The sequence below is a fragment of the Drosophila montana genome, unplaced genomic scaffold, assembly GCF_035044405.1.
Source record: "Drosophila montana isolate Dmon_TW-CO22-7 unplaced genomic scaffold, ASM3504440v1 contig_2438_1, whole genome shotgun sequence".
In the NCBI taxonomy this organism is placed as follows: Eukaryota; Metazoa; Arthropoda; class Insecta; order Diptera; family Drosophilidae; genus Drosophila; species Drosophila montana.
In genome coordinates this window covers 312,077-327,393 of record NW_026997315.1, presented here as the reverse complement: position 1 = coordinate 327,393, position 15,317 = coordinate 312,077, and the positions used below count along the sequence as shown (strand labels likewise).

Here is a 15,317-nt window from a genome sequence, read left to right as displayed (position 1 = left end):
TCGAAAGCGCAGACGCGTCATATGTCAACGCAGGCGCAGGATATGGTGTGAGCAGCGCAGCGTCTGTCAAAAGCGCTGGCAATACAGTTGTCTCGCTCGCACGCACGTGCGCCAGGCGATGAACTCATCGCTGACACAGAAACGTCAGCGAAACGTCAACCAGCTAACGGCAGTATACAGAGAAAAGTTTTTTTTACAGACTTACAGAATTTTCACACGCGCAACGCTCCCAAAACACAAACGAAAAGCGTGCTAAAGTTGAGAAAAATTCAAGAAAATTGGCGAAATTATTGTAAAATGTGCAGTGCGTGAATGAAAAGTGGTAAAAAGTAGCTCCGGAAAATGTTTGTGCTGGCAGCAGGCATGCCTAAACCAGATGAGATGTGCAAGTGTGTGATTGAGTGCAGCAAATTGGGCTACAATTAAATTAGGCTCGTTCGTATATATGTCGCGGCCCAGATCGGTGCAGCCAGTACAGCAATATGGCGAGACCATTTTGGGCCTGGCGTCGCCTCTGCCTGAGCCTTCTGTTTGTGTTCATCAACTGTGGGCCTGCTGTCAATGGCGAAAAAATCAACTACAATCTGTGAGTGCCCCCCTCCCTCCTCCACCCTCACTCAGGATCTAAAGCATCATTAATTTTCATCTAACAAATATATATATATATATATTGTATATATTCATCAACATAGCGTGCACTCCTGGGCGGACAAGCTGGGCTTGGAGCTCTTTTCATTGGGCGATTTTATCACCAGGCGCAAGGAGGTGCAAGAGGTGAGTCGCCCTATTGATTTTTCCCACTGTGCGCCCTCCCATTGTTTTTTGTTGACGTTTGGCGACGGCAGCTGCGACGGCAACAGCGACTGCGACTGCGACTGCAGCAGAGACGTGATATTTGGGTTAAAGGCTGCCTATGTAGGCAATTATATATACAAAATGTTTGAAGCACGCGGTGTGGCTGACAACATCACACCACCCAGCCCACTCCCTGCCCTTGTTACAACACCCCACCTCCTGCTGGTCAACCAGTTGTTGTCTCTTTTATGAGGTCAGTAAATGCTGCTGCTGCTGCTGCGTAGGACAGCTGGGTAATTTATTTTTAGTCAGCGCAATTGAATTTTCTAATGAAATTGCTTTGCAGGCGCCAAGCCAAATGCGACATGTGGCATGTGGCAAGTGGCATGTGGCATGAGGCATACATACGGAAGTATATACATAAAGACACTTAAGTATTTTCCCTAGTTCGCTGACCATTAGGGCCTTGGCAATGGCTTATTATAACTGTTCTTCGACAGCAGCAAAATGAAAAACTTGTATAGGATTATTACGGGAAAACGTCTTGGGTTCTACTTATGTATACACAAAATTATGGAACCAATAAAATCTACATAAACTAATGAAATGATTAAGAATGAATAAGCGAAAAAGTTCAATTTAGAAAACAAGAGCTAAATGTTCTTGAAACTTTTTCTATGATTTTTCAGGGATATATCTTTAAAGACTTTATTTATTTAATTACGTGGGTAGCTACCTTCAAAAGTTAGAGTTTCTTTGTCTGCTTATTATATACAGAGGCCTATAAATATGGTGTCGTAAGCTCTATAAAACGAGGTAGAATATAAAAATTTGTTATAAATAAATAATATAGTTTTTTTCACTTTAAAAATATTATACTCCTGATTCCAAGTATTTTAATTGAGAGGCATTTCCCTCCATTTCATTTGGGAACTCATAGTGCTCGACGTTAACCCAAAATAAAACAAAATTACACTCTCAAAACATTTGCAGAGCTTCAAAGAAGCCAAAGTGGTGACACGTCAGGGTGGCCTAATTGTCGAATCCATGGCGAAAGAAATCGAAATGATGATGGATCTCAAAGTCAGCGCCGTGCGTGTAAGTAATTCCCCCCAGCTATACCAAAATTAAATAAATAACATCTGCATAAATAACATCTGCATCGATTTTAGCGCATTATGGACACCGCTGAAAACACAGCTCTGTCGCATCAAAATGATATGGCCGACAAGATGTTCTCGTACTACAATGCCAAAGAGATGGCGGAGCCGGGCGAACCGACACCACCACCTCCAACGACACCACCGGACATGGATGATCAGATCGGCGAGCCGCTGATCTATGTGCCGCCCAAGGTGTTGGTGCTGGAGCCGAGGCCAGAGTTCCAGAATACGCCGGTCAATTTCAGCGTCAGTTCCGTGCACGTGCCGGTGAATGTGTTTGATCGAGGTTTGAACTGTGCTTAAGATCATAACAGCTATCGCTCTTCTCTATGCTCTCTCTCTCTTTCTCTGTTTCTTTCTCCAACTATCTGTCTCTTCATGTCTATATATATACACTTATGTAACTGTTACTGTAACTGTTGCTCTCTTTGTTAAGCACATTGCGTGTCGTATGTCTATGTAAAAGCTTCAACACACGAGCACACAAATTGCCAAAACACAGCGTATCTGTCTCTTTCTAGATGTCTAAACGTAGCTCTAAGCCTGTTTGTCTCGCTCGTATGGTGTATGCTAATTAGTAACCGTTAATAGTTAACCGTTAACCGTTAGCCGTTAACTTTTCTCGTATGTTGCGCCTTCTTTTTCTTTTTCAATTTCCAACCGCTTGCGTCAATGCGCGCCACAAAGCGCACGCGCGCCCACGCAAGCAACGCATCGCCGCATTCTGCGTACACAACTGTACCTAATGGCCGATAGTGAGAGATGAGCGCGTTCACATGCACAAGGAGGAGAGATTTAAAATAGATGGATAAGGAGAGTGAATGAAAACTAAATTGAATTTCATGTGAAGAGGTTTAGTTAGTTTTCAATTAGCTATAGTGGACATTTTAAGTATGTAAAAACAAATATTAGTTTCATACAATCAAAATGCCAAATCAATTCAGACTCTGCCTAATATAATAATATCCTAGAGTATGATTTAGAAAATTAAGTCCTTTCCTATTATCTTATTCAACTTATTGAAAAATTGTATACGTGTTCATCTCTAAGAAAACCCTTGTTTTTCTCCGCCCTCAACGCGAGTGTTGCGTTGCGAATTGTTGCTGGGGACGCGTGCGTGGCGCTGTGAATGTTTATTGCCGACACGCGGAATGCTTTGCCAAAAACCGTACAACACCCAACTAAGCCACTGTAACACTAACGTGCAATATGCCCACGCCCATGCCCACGCCCAAGACTACGATCATGCCAACAAAGCACACACACACACGCTCACACACAGAAACACACGCACACACACCTGTGCCTGCACTGCCTTGTGCTATGTTTAAAACGCCCCATAAATCCTTTAAAAAAAGAAACCAGAGAGATATTCTTCTAGGTCTTAGTTCGAATCCCCAAAAAGAAAAACTAATCAATTTCTGTATAAAAATTCTTCCCGTTTCTTTGACATCAAAAAAAAATATGACAACAACTAAAAAAACAAAACAACAAATCATCGGCAACACACATCGAATACCTCCACACGAACATGAATACGACTTCGAATACAAACACACAACAAAAATAACACACTCAGCATCGGATGTTATAAAAGCGATTCAATGGTCGGAGAATTTGGATCAGATATTTCGTGATAATTATAAAAACGATCCAAGTTTGTCGTGGCAATTTTTTGGCAGTTCGACAGGCTTTATGCGTCAATTCCCTGCATCGAAATGGAAGAAGGACGTACCGGTTGATCTATATGATTGCCGTTTACGCTCTTGGTACATGGAGGCGGCGACAAGTCCAAAGGATATTATTATCCTAATGGATGGATCTGGTTCAATGTTGGGACAGAGGCTAGATATCGCAAAGCATGTTGTCAATACAATACTCGATACATTAGGTACAAATGACTTTGTGAACATCTTCACCTTTGATAAGGAAGTGAGCCCAGTTGTCGGATGTTTCGAGGACACACTGATTCAAGTATATATATCTTTTATTTGACTATCATTTTTTTTCCTTAATTATCATATGATTTTTCAATTATCAATCTGATTTTTCTTTATCCCACAAAAAAAATTAAATTAAAATAAACACACTCAATCAATGCGGCTTCAAACACAACAATCCCATAAAACAAAAACAAAACCGAATTCGTTTTACAACTTCGAAATTCATCCAGGCAAATCTGGGCAACATACGTGAACTAAAAGAAGGGATTGAATCGTTTAAACCCAAATCGATTGCCAATTATACCGCTGCATTGACAAAAGCCTTCGAGATATTGGAAGAGACGAAGATTAATTCGCGCGGCGCGCAGTGCAATCAAGCGATTATGATCATTGGTGATGGGGCACCCGAGACTAATCAAGAGGTCTTCCAGTTGCACAATTGGCGTGACCCGCCCTATAGGCCGGTGCGTGTGTTCACCTATCTGATTGGCAAAGAGGTGGCGAATTGGGATGATATACGGTGGATGGCATGCGAGAATCAGGGCTATTATGTGCATCTCAGCGATACAGCTGAGGTGCGCGAAATGGTATTAAACTATATACCAGTTATGGCTAGACCTCTGGTATTGGGTAGGCATGATCATCCGGTCATATGGACGCAGGTCTATGCGGACCTTGAGGTGGGTAATAGTCTAGGACCATTTACCAACAAACATCCGAAAACCAAAAGCCTTCAATCGTTTAATGCTATCTAGGATACAAAACTCTCCGACTACCTGTGGGAGATCAAACAGTGCGAGGAGCAAAAGGCCGATGTCCTCGAATACTGGCAAGTACACGATCGCATGCTGGAGCCCAACGAAATGCACAGACGAGAGTATCGACGCATGAAGGAGGTGAACTATATATTTATCACATTTGTATATGTACAAATTTAATTTCTCATTTCGCTTCGAACGCAGACCTGGAACCAACCAGTAGACTCCAATGTCTATCAATTTATGACCACCGTTTCGATGCCCATCTATGATCGTCGCGAAAATGCGGTAAGTCAAGCCCGTAGAAATCGTTATGCCCGAGAGCGAGCGAATTCAGAAATTAAATCGAAAATCAAGTATCAACAGTTAGCACTGCCAAAATTCTTAGCCAAAATCGTATAAACGACATTTACCGAAGTCGCATCGCAGACAACGGCGCGTTCATTATGCTGTTTCTCTCTCTCGCTCTATCTCTCCGTCTTTCTCATCGTCGAAGCAATCGATACATATATATATAAAAAGAGAAACAAAAGAAACCAGTACCCAACCCATAATCTATCTATATAAAAACTCACTATATACTACTACTATATTAATATTTTATGCGTTATATATATATAACACACAACAACTACCTACTACTACTACTATCAAAACTATACACAACTATACCACAGAATATCACCGAAGAAGTTTTAATAAATGAAGCACTCTGGGAATTGCAAACACGTGAGGTACAAACTATAATGCCAAATTCTAACAAAACTACAAAATTCCAATTCCAATTTACATTTGAGTAAATTTAATAATAAAAAAAAAGTATTTACTGCTCTTTAAGCGAAAGTTTTATATACGCCAATTAATCGCATATATCGTATTGAATTCAATATAATTATATTATTCAAGTATATATATATATCCATATATGTATATCAATATACTTATATATGACTAAAGTAAACAATTTGTTATACTTTGCGCTACATAACATGCATACCTATTCCATATTTAACCGATATACTTATATAACTAACTATACCTACTCGTATATAACTCTAGCTAACATGGTCTAGGACCATGCTGTTTTATTAGCAAACTTTTTTGCCATTATAGTTGACCACGTACTCGTACTAGGTACTATCAAAATACATAAATATATAAATATATATATATACATATATATAAATATATATACATATATATAAAACAAAATCAAAACAAAATCAAAACAAAACATGAACCCCGAACTCTATATATTCAAAATTGCTATTCGATTGGTAAAGTATTTAACGATATGACACGTAATTATACACAATAGCATATAAACAATTTTCTTTATATATTCGTTAACGTACCATAATTAACATAAAGCTATGCCTAGTTACTTACTTAACGTAATCGTACATTATATAGAACATTTTATCTAGCATTTTGAGTAGTACAATTTAACATTTGTTGTTTTACGTAAGATCAACAAACAACTACATATCGGGTTGAAGCCGCGTGGCCTAGTGCCTAAATACATAGTATAAAGTACTCGTATATAGACCAATTGGTTAAATACTCCCAATAGAAATCCTAATGTTAGCGTGCCGTATTCATTGATGTTTAGTAAGTACAATGAATTGAAAACTTGAAAAACTACAAATACCTCGAAATCTTAGGCTAGTGCTGAGGCCCTATAGAGCACATGAAACAACAACAACTACAACATCAACAACAACATCAACAACAACAACAAGAACAACAGAAACAGAAAACAACATGGCAAACATACAACAAAAATTGACAACACTAGAAACAGTATTAAAAAGTTGATTAAGTTTTTATACCCTTCATAAAAACCAGCCCAAGGGACGGCAATTGTTAGGCAGGCACCCTAGTATCCAGCTTAGTTTAATACACCCCACACCCAATATTTAACTTTCTCCCAGCTGCGCCCCTTAGGTGTGTACACCCGAAATATTTATGTTGCTTTTGTTACTCGAGATTTATTTATTAAAAACTACCAATACAAATTCACAGCTCATTAATCTAACGACCGATATTAATCCGGCTGCGAAAATAAACCTTCAAGTTGTGAGTAAATTGTTTCTAAATTTAAGCAACAACAACTGCAACCAAATGAAAAAAAAAACAATTAAATTTTAAAACTGCAAACAATTTTTCAAATTAAATTTAACGTTTGTTTTGATTAACGTCTGTGCCGCATGTATTTTGTTCTTGAAGAAATGAAAACTCCTTTTGCTTTCAAATTGAGCACCACCTAAAAATTTAATTTTTACCACCACGTCCATTTTCCATTGTCCCTCTTTTATTATTTTAGCTTCACTTACGTTTTTCTTAACATTTCTTTTAAGCTTTTGTCCAACAAATGCCTTGATATTAATATAAAAATAATTGCTTATGTTTTCTATAATTCGTAATCCTAGGCTAAGTTCTATGTGTAAAGCTTTTCCTAATTGCTGTTAACGGGCACTCGATCAATTTCCTAGGCAACTGCAACCGCAAATTCTACTAACTGTCTAGTTGAACTTCAACCTAGCTGCAACTGGTAAACACTCACTCACACCCTCTTAACTACTCGGAATGGTTCAGTTAAACAAAACTCCGTTTCACATAAAAATGAATGCCAAACTACCAAACAATTCTCAACTCATTTACACTGTGTTTCCACTGGTACGACGCGCTAGCACTGTGTTTCCACCAGTTCAGCGCATTAACACTCTGTTTCCACTGGTTAAGCGAGTATACGCCGTGTTTCCTCTGGTATGCGCTGCTCTCCCGCACACAAAAACTCACATATACACAGAACGCAAGTGCAACTGTGTGAAGGGTATAAAAACTATGAAAAAAAATAACAACACCAACTACATGAAACACACATTCAAACAAGCCAAACCCAAAACTCGTACTTTCCAAGTGCGTCGTTCACTCACATCTTGTGCTATACTCTTCCCCGCCCTAATACACTTTGTAAACAGCTTTGTCTCAATTTTTAGTTTAATTTTCAATCGAATAAATTGTAAATTACTTTTTTCTTCTCCTTCTTCTTCTACTTTGCTAAAGCGACGAAACTAAAATTTGCTAAAAATTGTCTCATTTTGATTTGTTTTTTAATTATATATTTTTAGTTTACACTGCGTTCTTTCGGTTTACACAGCCACTTTACGCTCTCATACGCTCTTAGTACTACTCTGCTATGCCATGTAATTAGCCTTACGCTGTCGAAAACTAAAAATCCAGTTTAAAATTTTCTACAAATTTTTGTAATTTTGAAAATCAATCAACAACAAAATATTGCTATTTGAAGAAAAAAACTTTCTTAACTGTATTCGTAAGTTATTGCGTAGTAAAAACAAATGCTTTTCATATGTATTTGCATAAATAATTTCTAAATTTTCTTTATATTTATTTATTATATTTTATTTTATTTTTCTGAAATGCCATAAAGTGTAGGCCGAATCAAAATTTCGTTTTGTACTAGCAATGCCATTTATCAACTTCAAATTCAATTCATTTTCAGTATTTGATTAACAATGCAAACAATAAAAATTCTCTGTACTTGTACTTGTATTTGCGCTATAAAAAAAAAAAAAAAACAAAAAACATTCAAAAATCCAACTTGTGTAAATGTTCTGATCCAAACACTTTAGAAAGCAATTTGTTAAATTTATCTTACAATTTTTGCTCATGCACAGACAAGAATTGCAAATATATTGGGCGTGGCTGGCACAGATGTGCCCATCAATGAAATTAAAAAACTGCTATCGCCGTTTATGGTAAGTGCTAGTGTTGTAAAAAAGCTTTAAAAATCGATTTTAACTAATATCTCTGTAGCTTGGCGTGAATGGTTATGCGTTTATAGTAACCAACAATGGTTATGTACTATTCCATCCAGATTTTCGTCCAATTGTAAGTACTAGAAAACATAATACCTGAAATATTTACGCTTTTCAACACTGTATGTATACTTTTTGCTGAGCAGTTCCAAGGTTATATACTAAAGCCAGCTTACAATAGCGTTGACATGATTGAAGTCGAGCTATTGGATGACGATCGAGCCGCCAGAGACTTTAATCCAGTGTTGATGACGGTAGGCATCAAAAAACCCCATACAAAAAAAAATATATATACTATATTTACGCTTCTCTCACTTAGATACGCGATGCTATAATCAATCAATCGACTGGCAGCAAATGGATGTTAGTTAAGAATCATTTCGATGAAATGGTTAGTATAAATTCCCATTTACATAATTTGTTTGGTTTATGCCATTTCGATATGCTCCACAGAAACGTGTGGCTCGCGTCAAGCGCCAGTATTACTGGACCGCTATTAAGAACACGCCATTTACGCTTGTTATTTCCTATCCTGAGCGTTATGGCGTGAGTCGCGTGGAGCCACGCACCGAACAAGATATTCATCGCACCTATATAACGGGCAAAAATATACGCAGCTTCTTTGATGGCAAACGCTGGAAAATTCATCCCGATTGGTAGGCTTATTCCAAAATCCTATAATGCCGATTGCAACTGACATTCTTTACTTTGTCTTAGGCTCTTTTGCAAGCAAACCAACAAGACATTCAGAACGCCCGAAACTGAACTTTTGTATTTCGTGGACCGTATGTCTGAGCCCGGTTGGCACTGGCCATCGAGTCGAAGCGCGTTGCCCCCGGAGCATGCGGCGGCCATTTTTTGTAAGTAGCCCAAAATGATAAAACTACTTTTTTTTTGTTTGTTCTTTTGGGTTTAGAAAACGCTTTGATAACAAAAATGCCGCTGTTGACGCTTTTGAACTAAGTTTAGCTTATTGTGTTTGATGTTCTGTTTACCAATTTATGCTCGAAAGAAATTATGATAACAAAAACTAAAAGAAACTTGCAAATTTCGATTACGATTTCAATATCCATGCAAATTCACAGCTAACAACTCATCAACTGGCCGCTATCCATCAATCAATGAAAAAGAAAGCTACTATTGTGAGTAACGAATACCAAAACGAATGCCAAGTCAAGTTGTAACATCCAAGTCTCCTCCCCGATCACACACTCACACACACACACTCACGCACCAGTAGCACCAATAATAACTGAGCTATGCACTTTGCACTTGCACCTCCATTTCGTTAACACCTATTTAAGTACAATTTTGGCAAGTCGGTTGCCAATGCAGCTGAGAAGTCGGATATGCCTGATATATGTAGTCTTAAGTTATGATTTCAACTTGTATTATTAGAAGCTCTATGTTGCCACCAGTTAGCTGCGGAATTTGCACAAAGTATTACGAACAAAAAAAAATGGACTTGCATGAACGAAAACTTTTAATTATTTCAATTAATATTATTTTGTGTAAAGCTTGTTAAAGTTATTTATAAGTTTAATTTGAAACCAAACCTAACGCATGTTTTCACTGCGCAACACAGTGGAAACTTTGCATATTTATCTCAGAGATGGTGTTAACCAGGGCTGCAAACTGGTTTTAAGCAGAACTGATTCGATATCAAATTTAAAAAAAAAATGACTGTCAAGAAATAACCGAAAACTGAACTAAAAGCAAACCAATTTTGAAAACATGTTTTTGGTTTTTTTCCAAAAAATAAAAATTTGATGGATATCCTGGTCCAATGTATCCAAAATTTTAGTCCCCAGCCCGTTTATCTAACCTTATTTGATAGATGCCAATTTTTGCTCCCGTCTTGAAGTAGAGAACATTAACGGCTTTTAGTTCAACGGGCAATTGTAAACTAAAATTGAATTGTACATTGATTCATATGACAGGCTTAAAGCAAAGCCTGGGCTAGGGCAGGTAGTTGGCTCTGAAGCGAACTACCGATCTTTTTTTTAAGTTTGCAGCCCTGGTGTAAGCGCTGGTTAAATGTTTACAGGCTGATGAAAGCGCTCTTTTATTTAACTAATTACCAATATATCTAATGCAACAAACTAATGCTTGACATTTTCTTATTACAGGCGATCGCCAGCTAATGCAGTCACTTGTCTTTGATGCACGGGTCACCAAATGGTTCTCCAACAACACCAGTTTCAATGCGCGCGAAAAGGATGAGAAGAGGTAAGTGGCCGCTGCGAAAGGAGCAACTGTTTGCAGTGCCAGGGCTTGACTTGTTTCACACATCAAGTACAGTCAACGCCATGCCAGGCCATAATTATATAACTCAATATCCCAACCAGGGGCAGCACATATTAACCATTATAATTTGTGTGTACGCCTTTCTTTTTTCTCACTTTTATTTGCATTTTATGGCCGAACTTTTGCGTATCGTTGTTGTTGTTTGTCTATTTCATAATGCATTTTTGCACCCACAAATGAATACTGCAATCTATGAACTCTTGAACCACATAACATAATGCCTTTCATAATGTCTAAATCGAAATACAATACAAATACCCTCTCTAGCGTAAGCGCATCAAGCCCAATAGCCGTACTAATGGGTTTGCTGCCAAGGTAAACAGAAAAACTCGTCTAAACTTACTATATGATATATCATACTAATAATTATACATAATTATTATATTGTTTTGTTGTCATCGATCATCTATCGGTACATCTCTAATATATCGATTTCTGTTCCAACAGACACGAATTCAAGCAGCGATTTGGCATCACCGTCGCCTTTTTGGCCACGCACAGTGGTCTAACACGCTGGCACGAGTTCCACTCGAATATGGCCGAGCAGCCGGGCGTGGGGTAAATCATAAACACGTTACAGTAGTCACTCTTGATATGCAACACTACCATTTCAGTGAGAGCTTCAGTCAGAATAATAAGCGCGCCATCGATGAGATCTGGTACAAGCGCGCAGTGGATCAATATTTTGTGCAAAAGGAGAGCTTTGTCTACTCCGTGCCCTTCGACGCTGGCGGTAAGTCTGGCAACCTTCAACATTTGGAGAATCTGTAGTTAACTGTTCTCTATGACACTTGCAGAGACTGGTTCGGAAATTATTGTTACTGCCAGTAACGCGATCTTTCACAATGAAAGCTCCAAATCTGCGCCCGCTGCCGTCGTTGGATTCCAATTTCAACACTCGGCCTTCTACAAGCTCTTTCACAATATCACCGGAAATGTGAGTGCTCTATAATAATTTTAAGATATTCATATAGATGAAGCAAGCAATCCCTTATAGGCCTGTGCTGTGGATGATAAGGACTGCTATATACTGGACAACAATGGTTTTGTGATCATCTCTTCACGCGTGCACGAAACTGGCAGATTTTTCGGTGAGGTCAATGGCGCCATCATGATGCGCCTGGTGGAGGAAAGAGTATACAAGCGCGTCATTGTATATGACTATCAAGCCGTGTGTTTCGAGTCGAAAACAGAAGTTAACGCTTCCAATACGCTGCTTTCTGTAAGTAGACATACATACATACATAGAAAAACTATTTTAAAATCTCACAGGCTTATCGAAACGTTAAAGTGCCGTTAGTACCTTTAATATTCTCAATGTTAGTTTGACTAAGTGCCAGTTAAGCTTAACCAACACTGACAACCAATGCGTCCACACATTTAAATAAGATGGCAACTCTGCGTGTCAAATCAACCTAGTAAAGCTTGAATTTCTGCCTGCATTTGTCTTTACTACAGTCGCCCTTTATTAATAACTTTGGCTGTTTCGATTTTTTTTTTTGCTCGATTATAAAACTATTATGAGTTTTTGAAACTTTTTTTATAAAACTTCAGCTTACTCAAAAATAAATAATACATTTTAAAATTTTAAGACTTACAAAGATTTTCTACAAAATTTAAATTTAAATTGGATCAAAGCCTAAAGATTTAGAGAACTCTACAGAAATGTCCATTTCCGTACATTTTCCACAACCCAACGAAACGATCATATAAAATTTAATTTTTTAATGAAATTTCTAAATATTAACAAATTGGAAACTTTATAAAAATTATTGGAAAATATTTTCATCACCAAAATAATAATGTTAAAATTGAACATTAATTTGTACAATATAAATAGAAAGTATTATTATATTAATTTTTTACTCAATTTCAACAAAAAAAAAAATTAAAATACAACAGAATGTTTTAAGAAATGACTTTTATTTTCGAACATTTTTTGGTGAATTTGTGGTTTTTGTACAATTTACTTATAGACTATCTTATCTCGTAAAAAAGGTTTTGTTTCAACTCATTATCAATCTTGTCGAAAAAATAATATATTATTTATTATCTTCACACGTTAATACTGTATATACTATACATGAATATAAAATGTTAACACAAACAAAGCACGAATTATTCCGCATCATTAACACAAATAATTAGTTTACTTTAGCTTTTAAACATGTTCACACATAATTTGCCACAACTTTTTTATATGCAAATATTTGAAGTTCGATTGAAAAAATTATGAATTTATTTTTTTTCGGTGTGTAGACATTAAATTAATTTTTTTTTTAATAAGCCTCCATTAATAATAACGAATTACATGTCTTTAATTTCTCTCATTCTTTTGTTCCTTTATAGCCGCTGTTCCATCTGCTGCGCGTGGGCAAATGGCTGCTGCATACGGCGCTGTGGTATATTGTACAACTGATGCGACTGGCGCCCGGCGTAACGGCCCATTACAATGATGTGTATATGGATGTGAATGGCACAGAACCGGAGCCGGAGCCAGATGATAACAGTCGGGCAAAGAATACAGCCTGGCTGCGCTACCTGACGCTGCATCGCACGCGGCTCAAGTCGTGCGACATGCAGCGCGAGTTGTATATGCTGTACAATGAGAAGGACAACGTTGTCTACAATATGACAGCGCATGCATGCGAGCGGCCATTTGTGGTGCTGCCCATACCGAACAGTAATCTGATACTGTTGGTCATCGATCAGCTGTGTCCGCGCGATGTCGCCTACGTGCTGACCGTCAATCCCAAGCCTATACACTATCCGCTGGCGCCCAACGAGACCTTCTCCTGCTACAAGCACGCACGCGAATTCAATCGAGTGCGTCCGCAGAGCTGCATCAGTCGCCATGCGAATGTAAGTCACACACACTCACTCACTCTCTCGCTCATTGTCGTTCTCTCTGCTAATAATTATCTCTCTTTGGTCTAACGCAGGAGAGTGCAATCAAGTTGTGCGGCAAGGGCTGCGCCTTCTATGCGAATCTCACGCTGCTGCTGCTCAGCCACGTGCTGAGCCGCTTGCTTTAACGGCGGTCGCAATACGTTTAGTCTAATCGTAGGCAATCTATATTGGTAATGTTTTTTGTATTCTAAGATAGTTAAAACGGGATAGGGGAACTAAAATTTTTTTACTATACTCATAAACGCTTGAGCGCTGTTCATTTTTTCCACAATTTTTTCAACTTAGTTGTAAGGCAAAGGTAGCTACCAAATTTGTTTTCAATGCGTGTGTTAAGTTTTATGTTAACTATGAAAATGTAACAGTGTGTGCTGCCTATGATGGACGAGTCGCTGCGCTTTATTGTGGACCTTCCAATAGACAAAACCAAATATGTATGTATATGTATTTATTATACTAATTAACTACAAATTCCAACAACGGCCTTAAACAACTCGCAAATATAAAACAACAAATATATTTAACAAAAATAAATAAATAAATAACATTTTGTAAATGCCGCTCGCTGTTAAATAGGCAAGAAAAACGCGCACACTGTTCCATATAAACTACTGCCCATGTTAAGTGTGTGAGTGCGTGTGTGTGTAAATGTAAGTGTATGCATGTGTGTGTTTGCGTGTCAAATGTGTTAAAACCTAATTTAAGATGGCCACGTTTGTAAGTAACACTTAGCTAATTATTATGTTAAAGTACGGAACAAAAATACCTATAAATAAAGCAAAAATAATGAACCATTTAAATATACATAAATACATATACGCCAGGTACATGCTATACGTTTAAGTAGCTTTTGTATATTTGCTTAGCTTAGCCCAAACAACAACTACAAAAATATAAATGAAAAGAGAAAACAATACTTAAACCAAAGGCCATTTAAGAGTTCGGCATTACGAAGCATTAAATACTTTTATAAAGATTCGTTATAGCTCGTGCGTAAAAGGAAAAAACCACATAGAATATGAGTAATAATAAAAAAAACAAACCCTATTCTTTGTTTTTATATAAAGCATATATACAAAAGTAATAATAATAGCTATGATAATACTGATTGATACCTAATATAACCCACAAGTACCTATTATAACAACTTTTTATTACATACTACTAACTACTTGATACGAGCTACGAGCCACAGAACTGAGCAGAAGCAGCAGCGTCTTGTAAATAAACATTTAAATGAGAATAATGAAAAACAAAAAAAAAATTGAAATTAAATTTATACTTGACTAGTTGAAATTTACCCAATAATCTGCAACAATTCATAACCAAAATTTTTAACATTTAGGCAAACTCCAAGTTCAAATCTTACGCTACTTTAAAATCTCACACATTCTGATACCATTTTCACACCCAAAGCTTGAGTCCCTCCCATTTTTGTAGTGCCCGTGTACCTACCCTTCGTGCCATTCGATTGTCTAGAGTTTGTTATTTACTATTTAATATTTACACTTTTATCTGTTATTTATTTAGATCCATTCAAAACCCACTAAATACAATTGTCCCACTCCACTAATTAATTAAGACTTGTTTAATTCGCCCAAT

The 15,317-nt window shown here is 37.4% G+C and overlaps 1 protein-coding gene across 4 annotated transcripts; it reads left to right on the top strand.

Annotated features, from left to right (window-relative positions):
* The first annotated feature begins 177 nt into the window (after window positions 1-177).
* On the top strand, window positions 178-15,023 carry stj (straightjacket). 4 transcript variants are annotated; one of them, XM_064681781.1, is made up of 23 exons: window positions 178-586; window positions 693-774; window positions 1,789-1,893; window positions 1,968-2,244; window positions 3,538-3,932; window positions 4,132-4,581; window positions 4,657-4,797; window positions 4,864-4,947; window positions 5,337-5,393; window positions 8,361-8,441; window positions 8,500-8,574; window positions 8,648-8,755; window positions 8,821-8,892; window positions 8,955-9,157; window positions 9,219-9,361; window positions 9,587-9,643; window positions 10,631-10,730; window positions 11,256-11,366; window positions 11,423-11,541; window positions 11,606-11,745; window positions 11,806-12,030; window positions 13,158-13,670; window positions 13,751-15,023. In XM_064681781.1, the coding sequence occupies exons 1-23, from the start codon at window positions 483-485 to the stop codon at window positions 13,841-13,843; spliced, it is 3,735 nt and encodes a 1,244-aa protein (XP_064537851.1). In that variant the 5' UTR covers window positions 178-482; the 3' UTR covers window positions 13,844-15,023. The 4 variants fall into 4 exon arrangements, with proteins under 4 accessions (XP_064537851.1, XP_064537852.1, XP_064537853.1 ...); XM_064681782.1 differs by lacking the exon at window positions 5,337-5,393 and having other exon boundaries at window positions 179-586; XM_064681783.1 differs by lacking the exon at window positions 9,587-9,643 and having other exon boundaries at window positions 179-586.
* The last annotated feature ends 294 nt before the right edge of the window (window positions 15,024-15,317 follow it).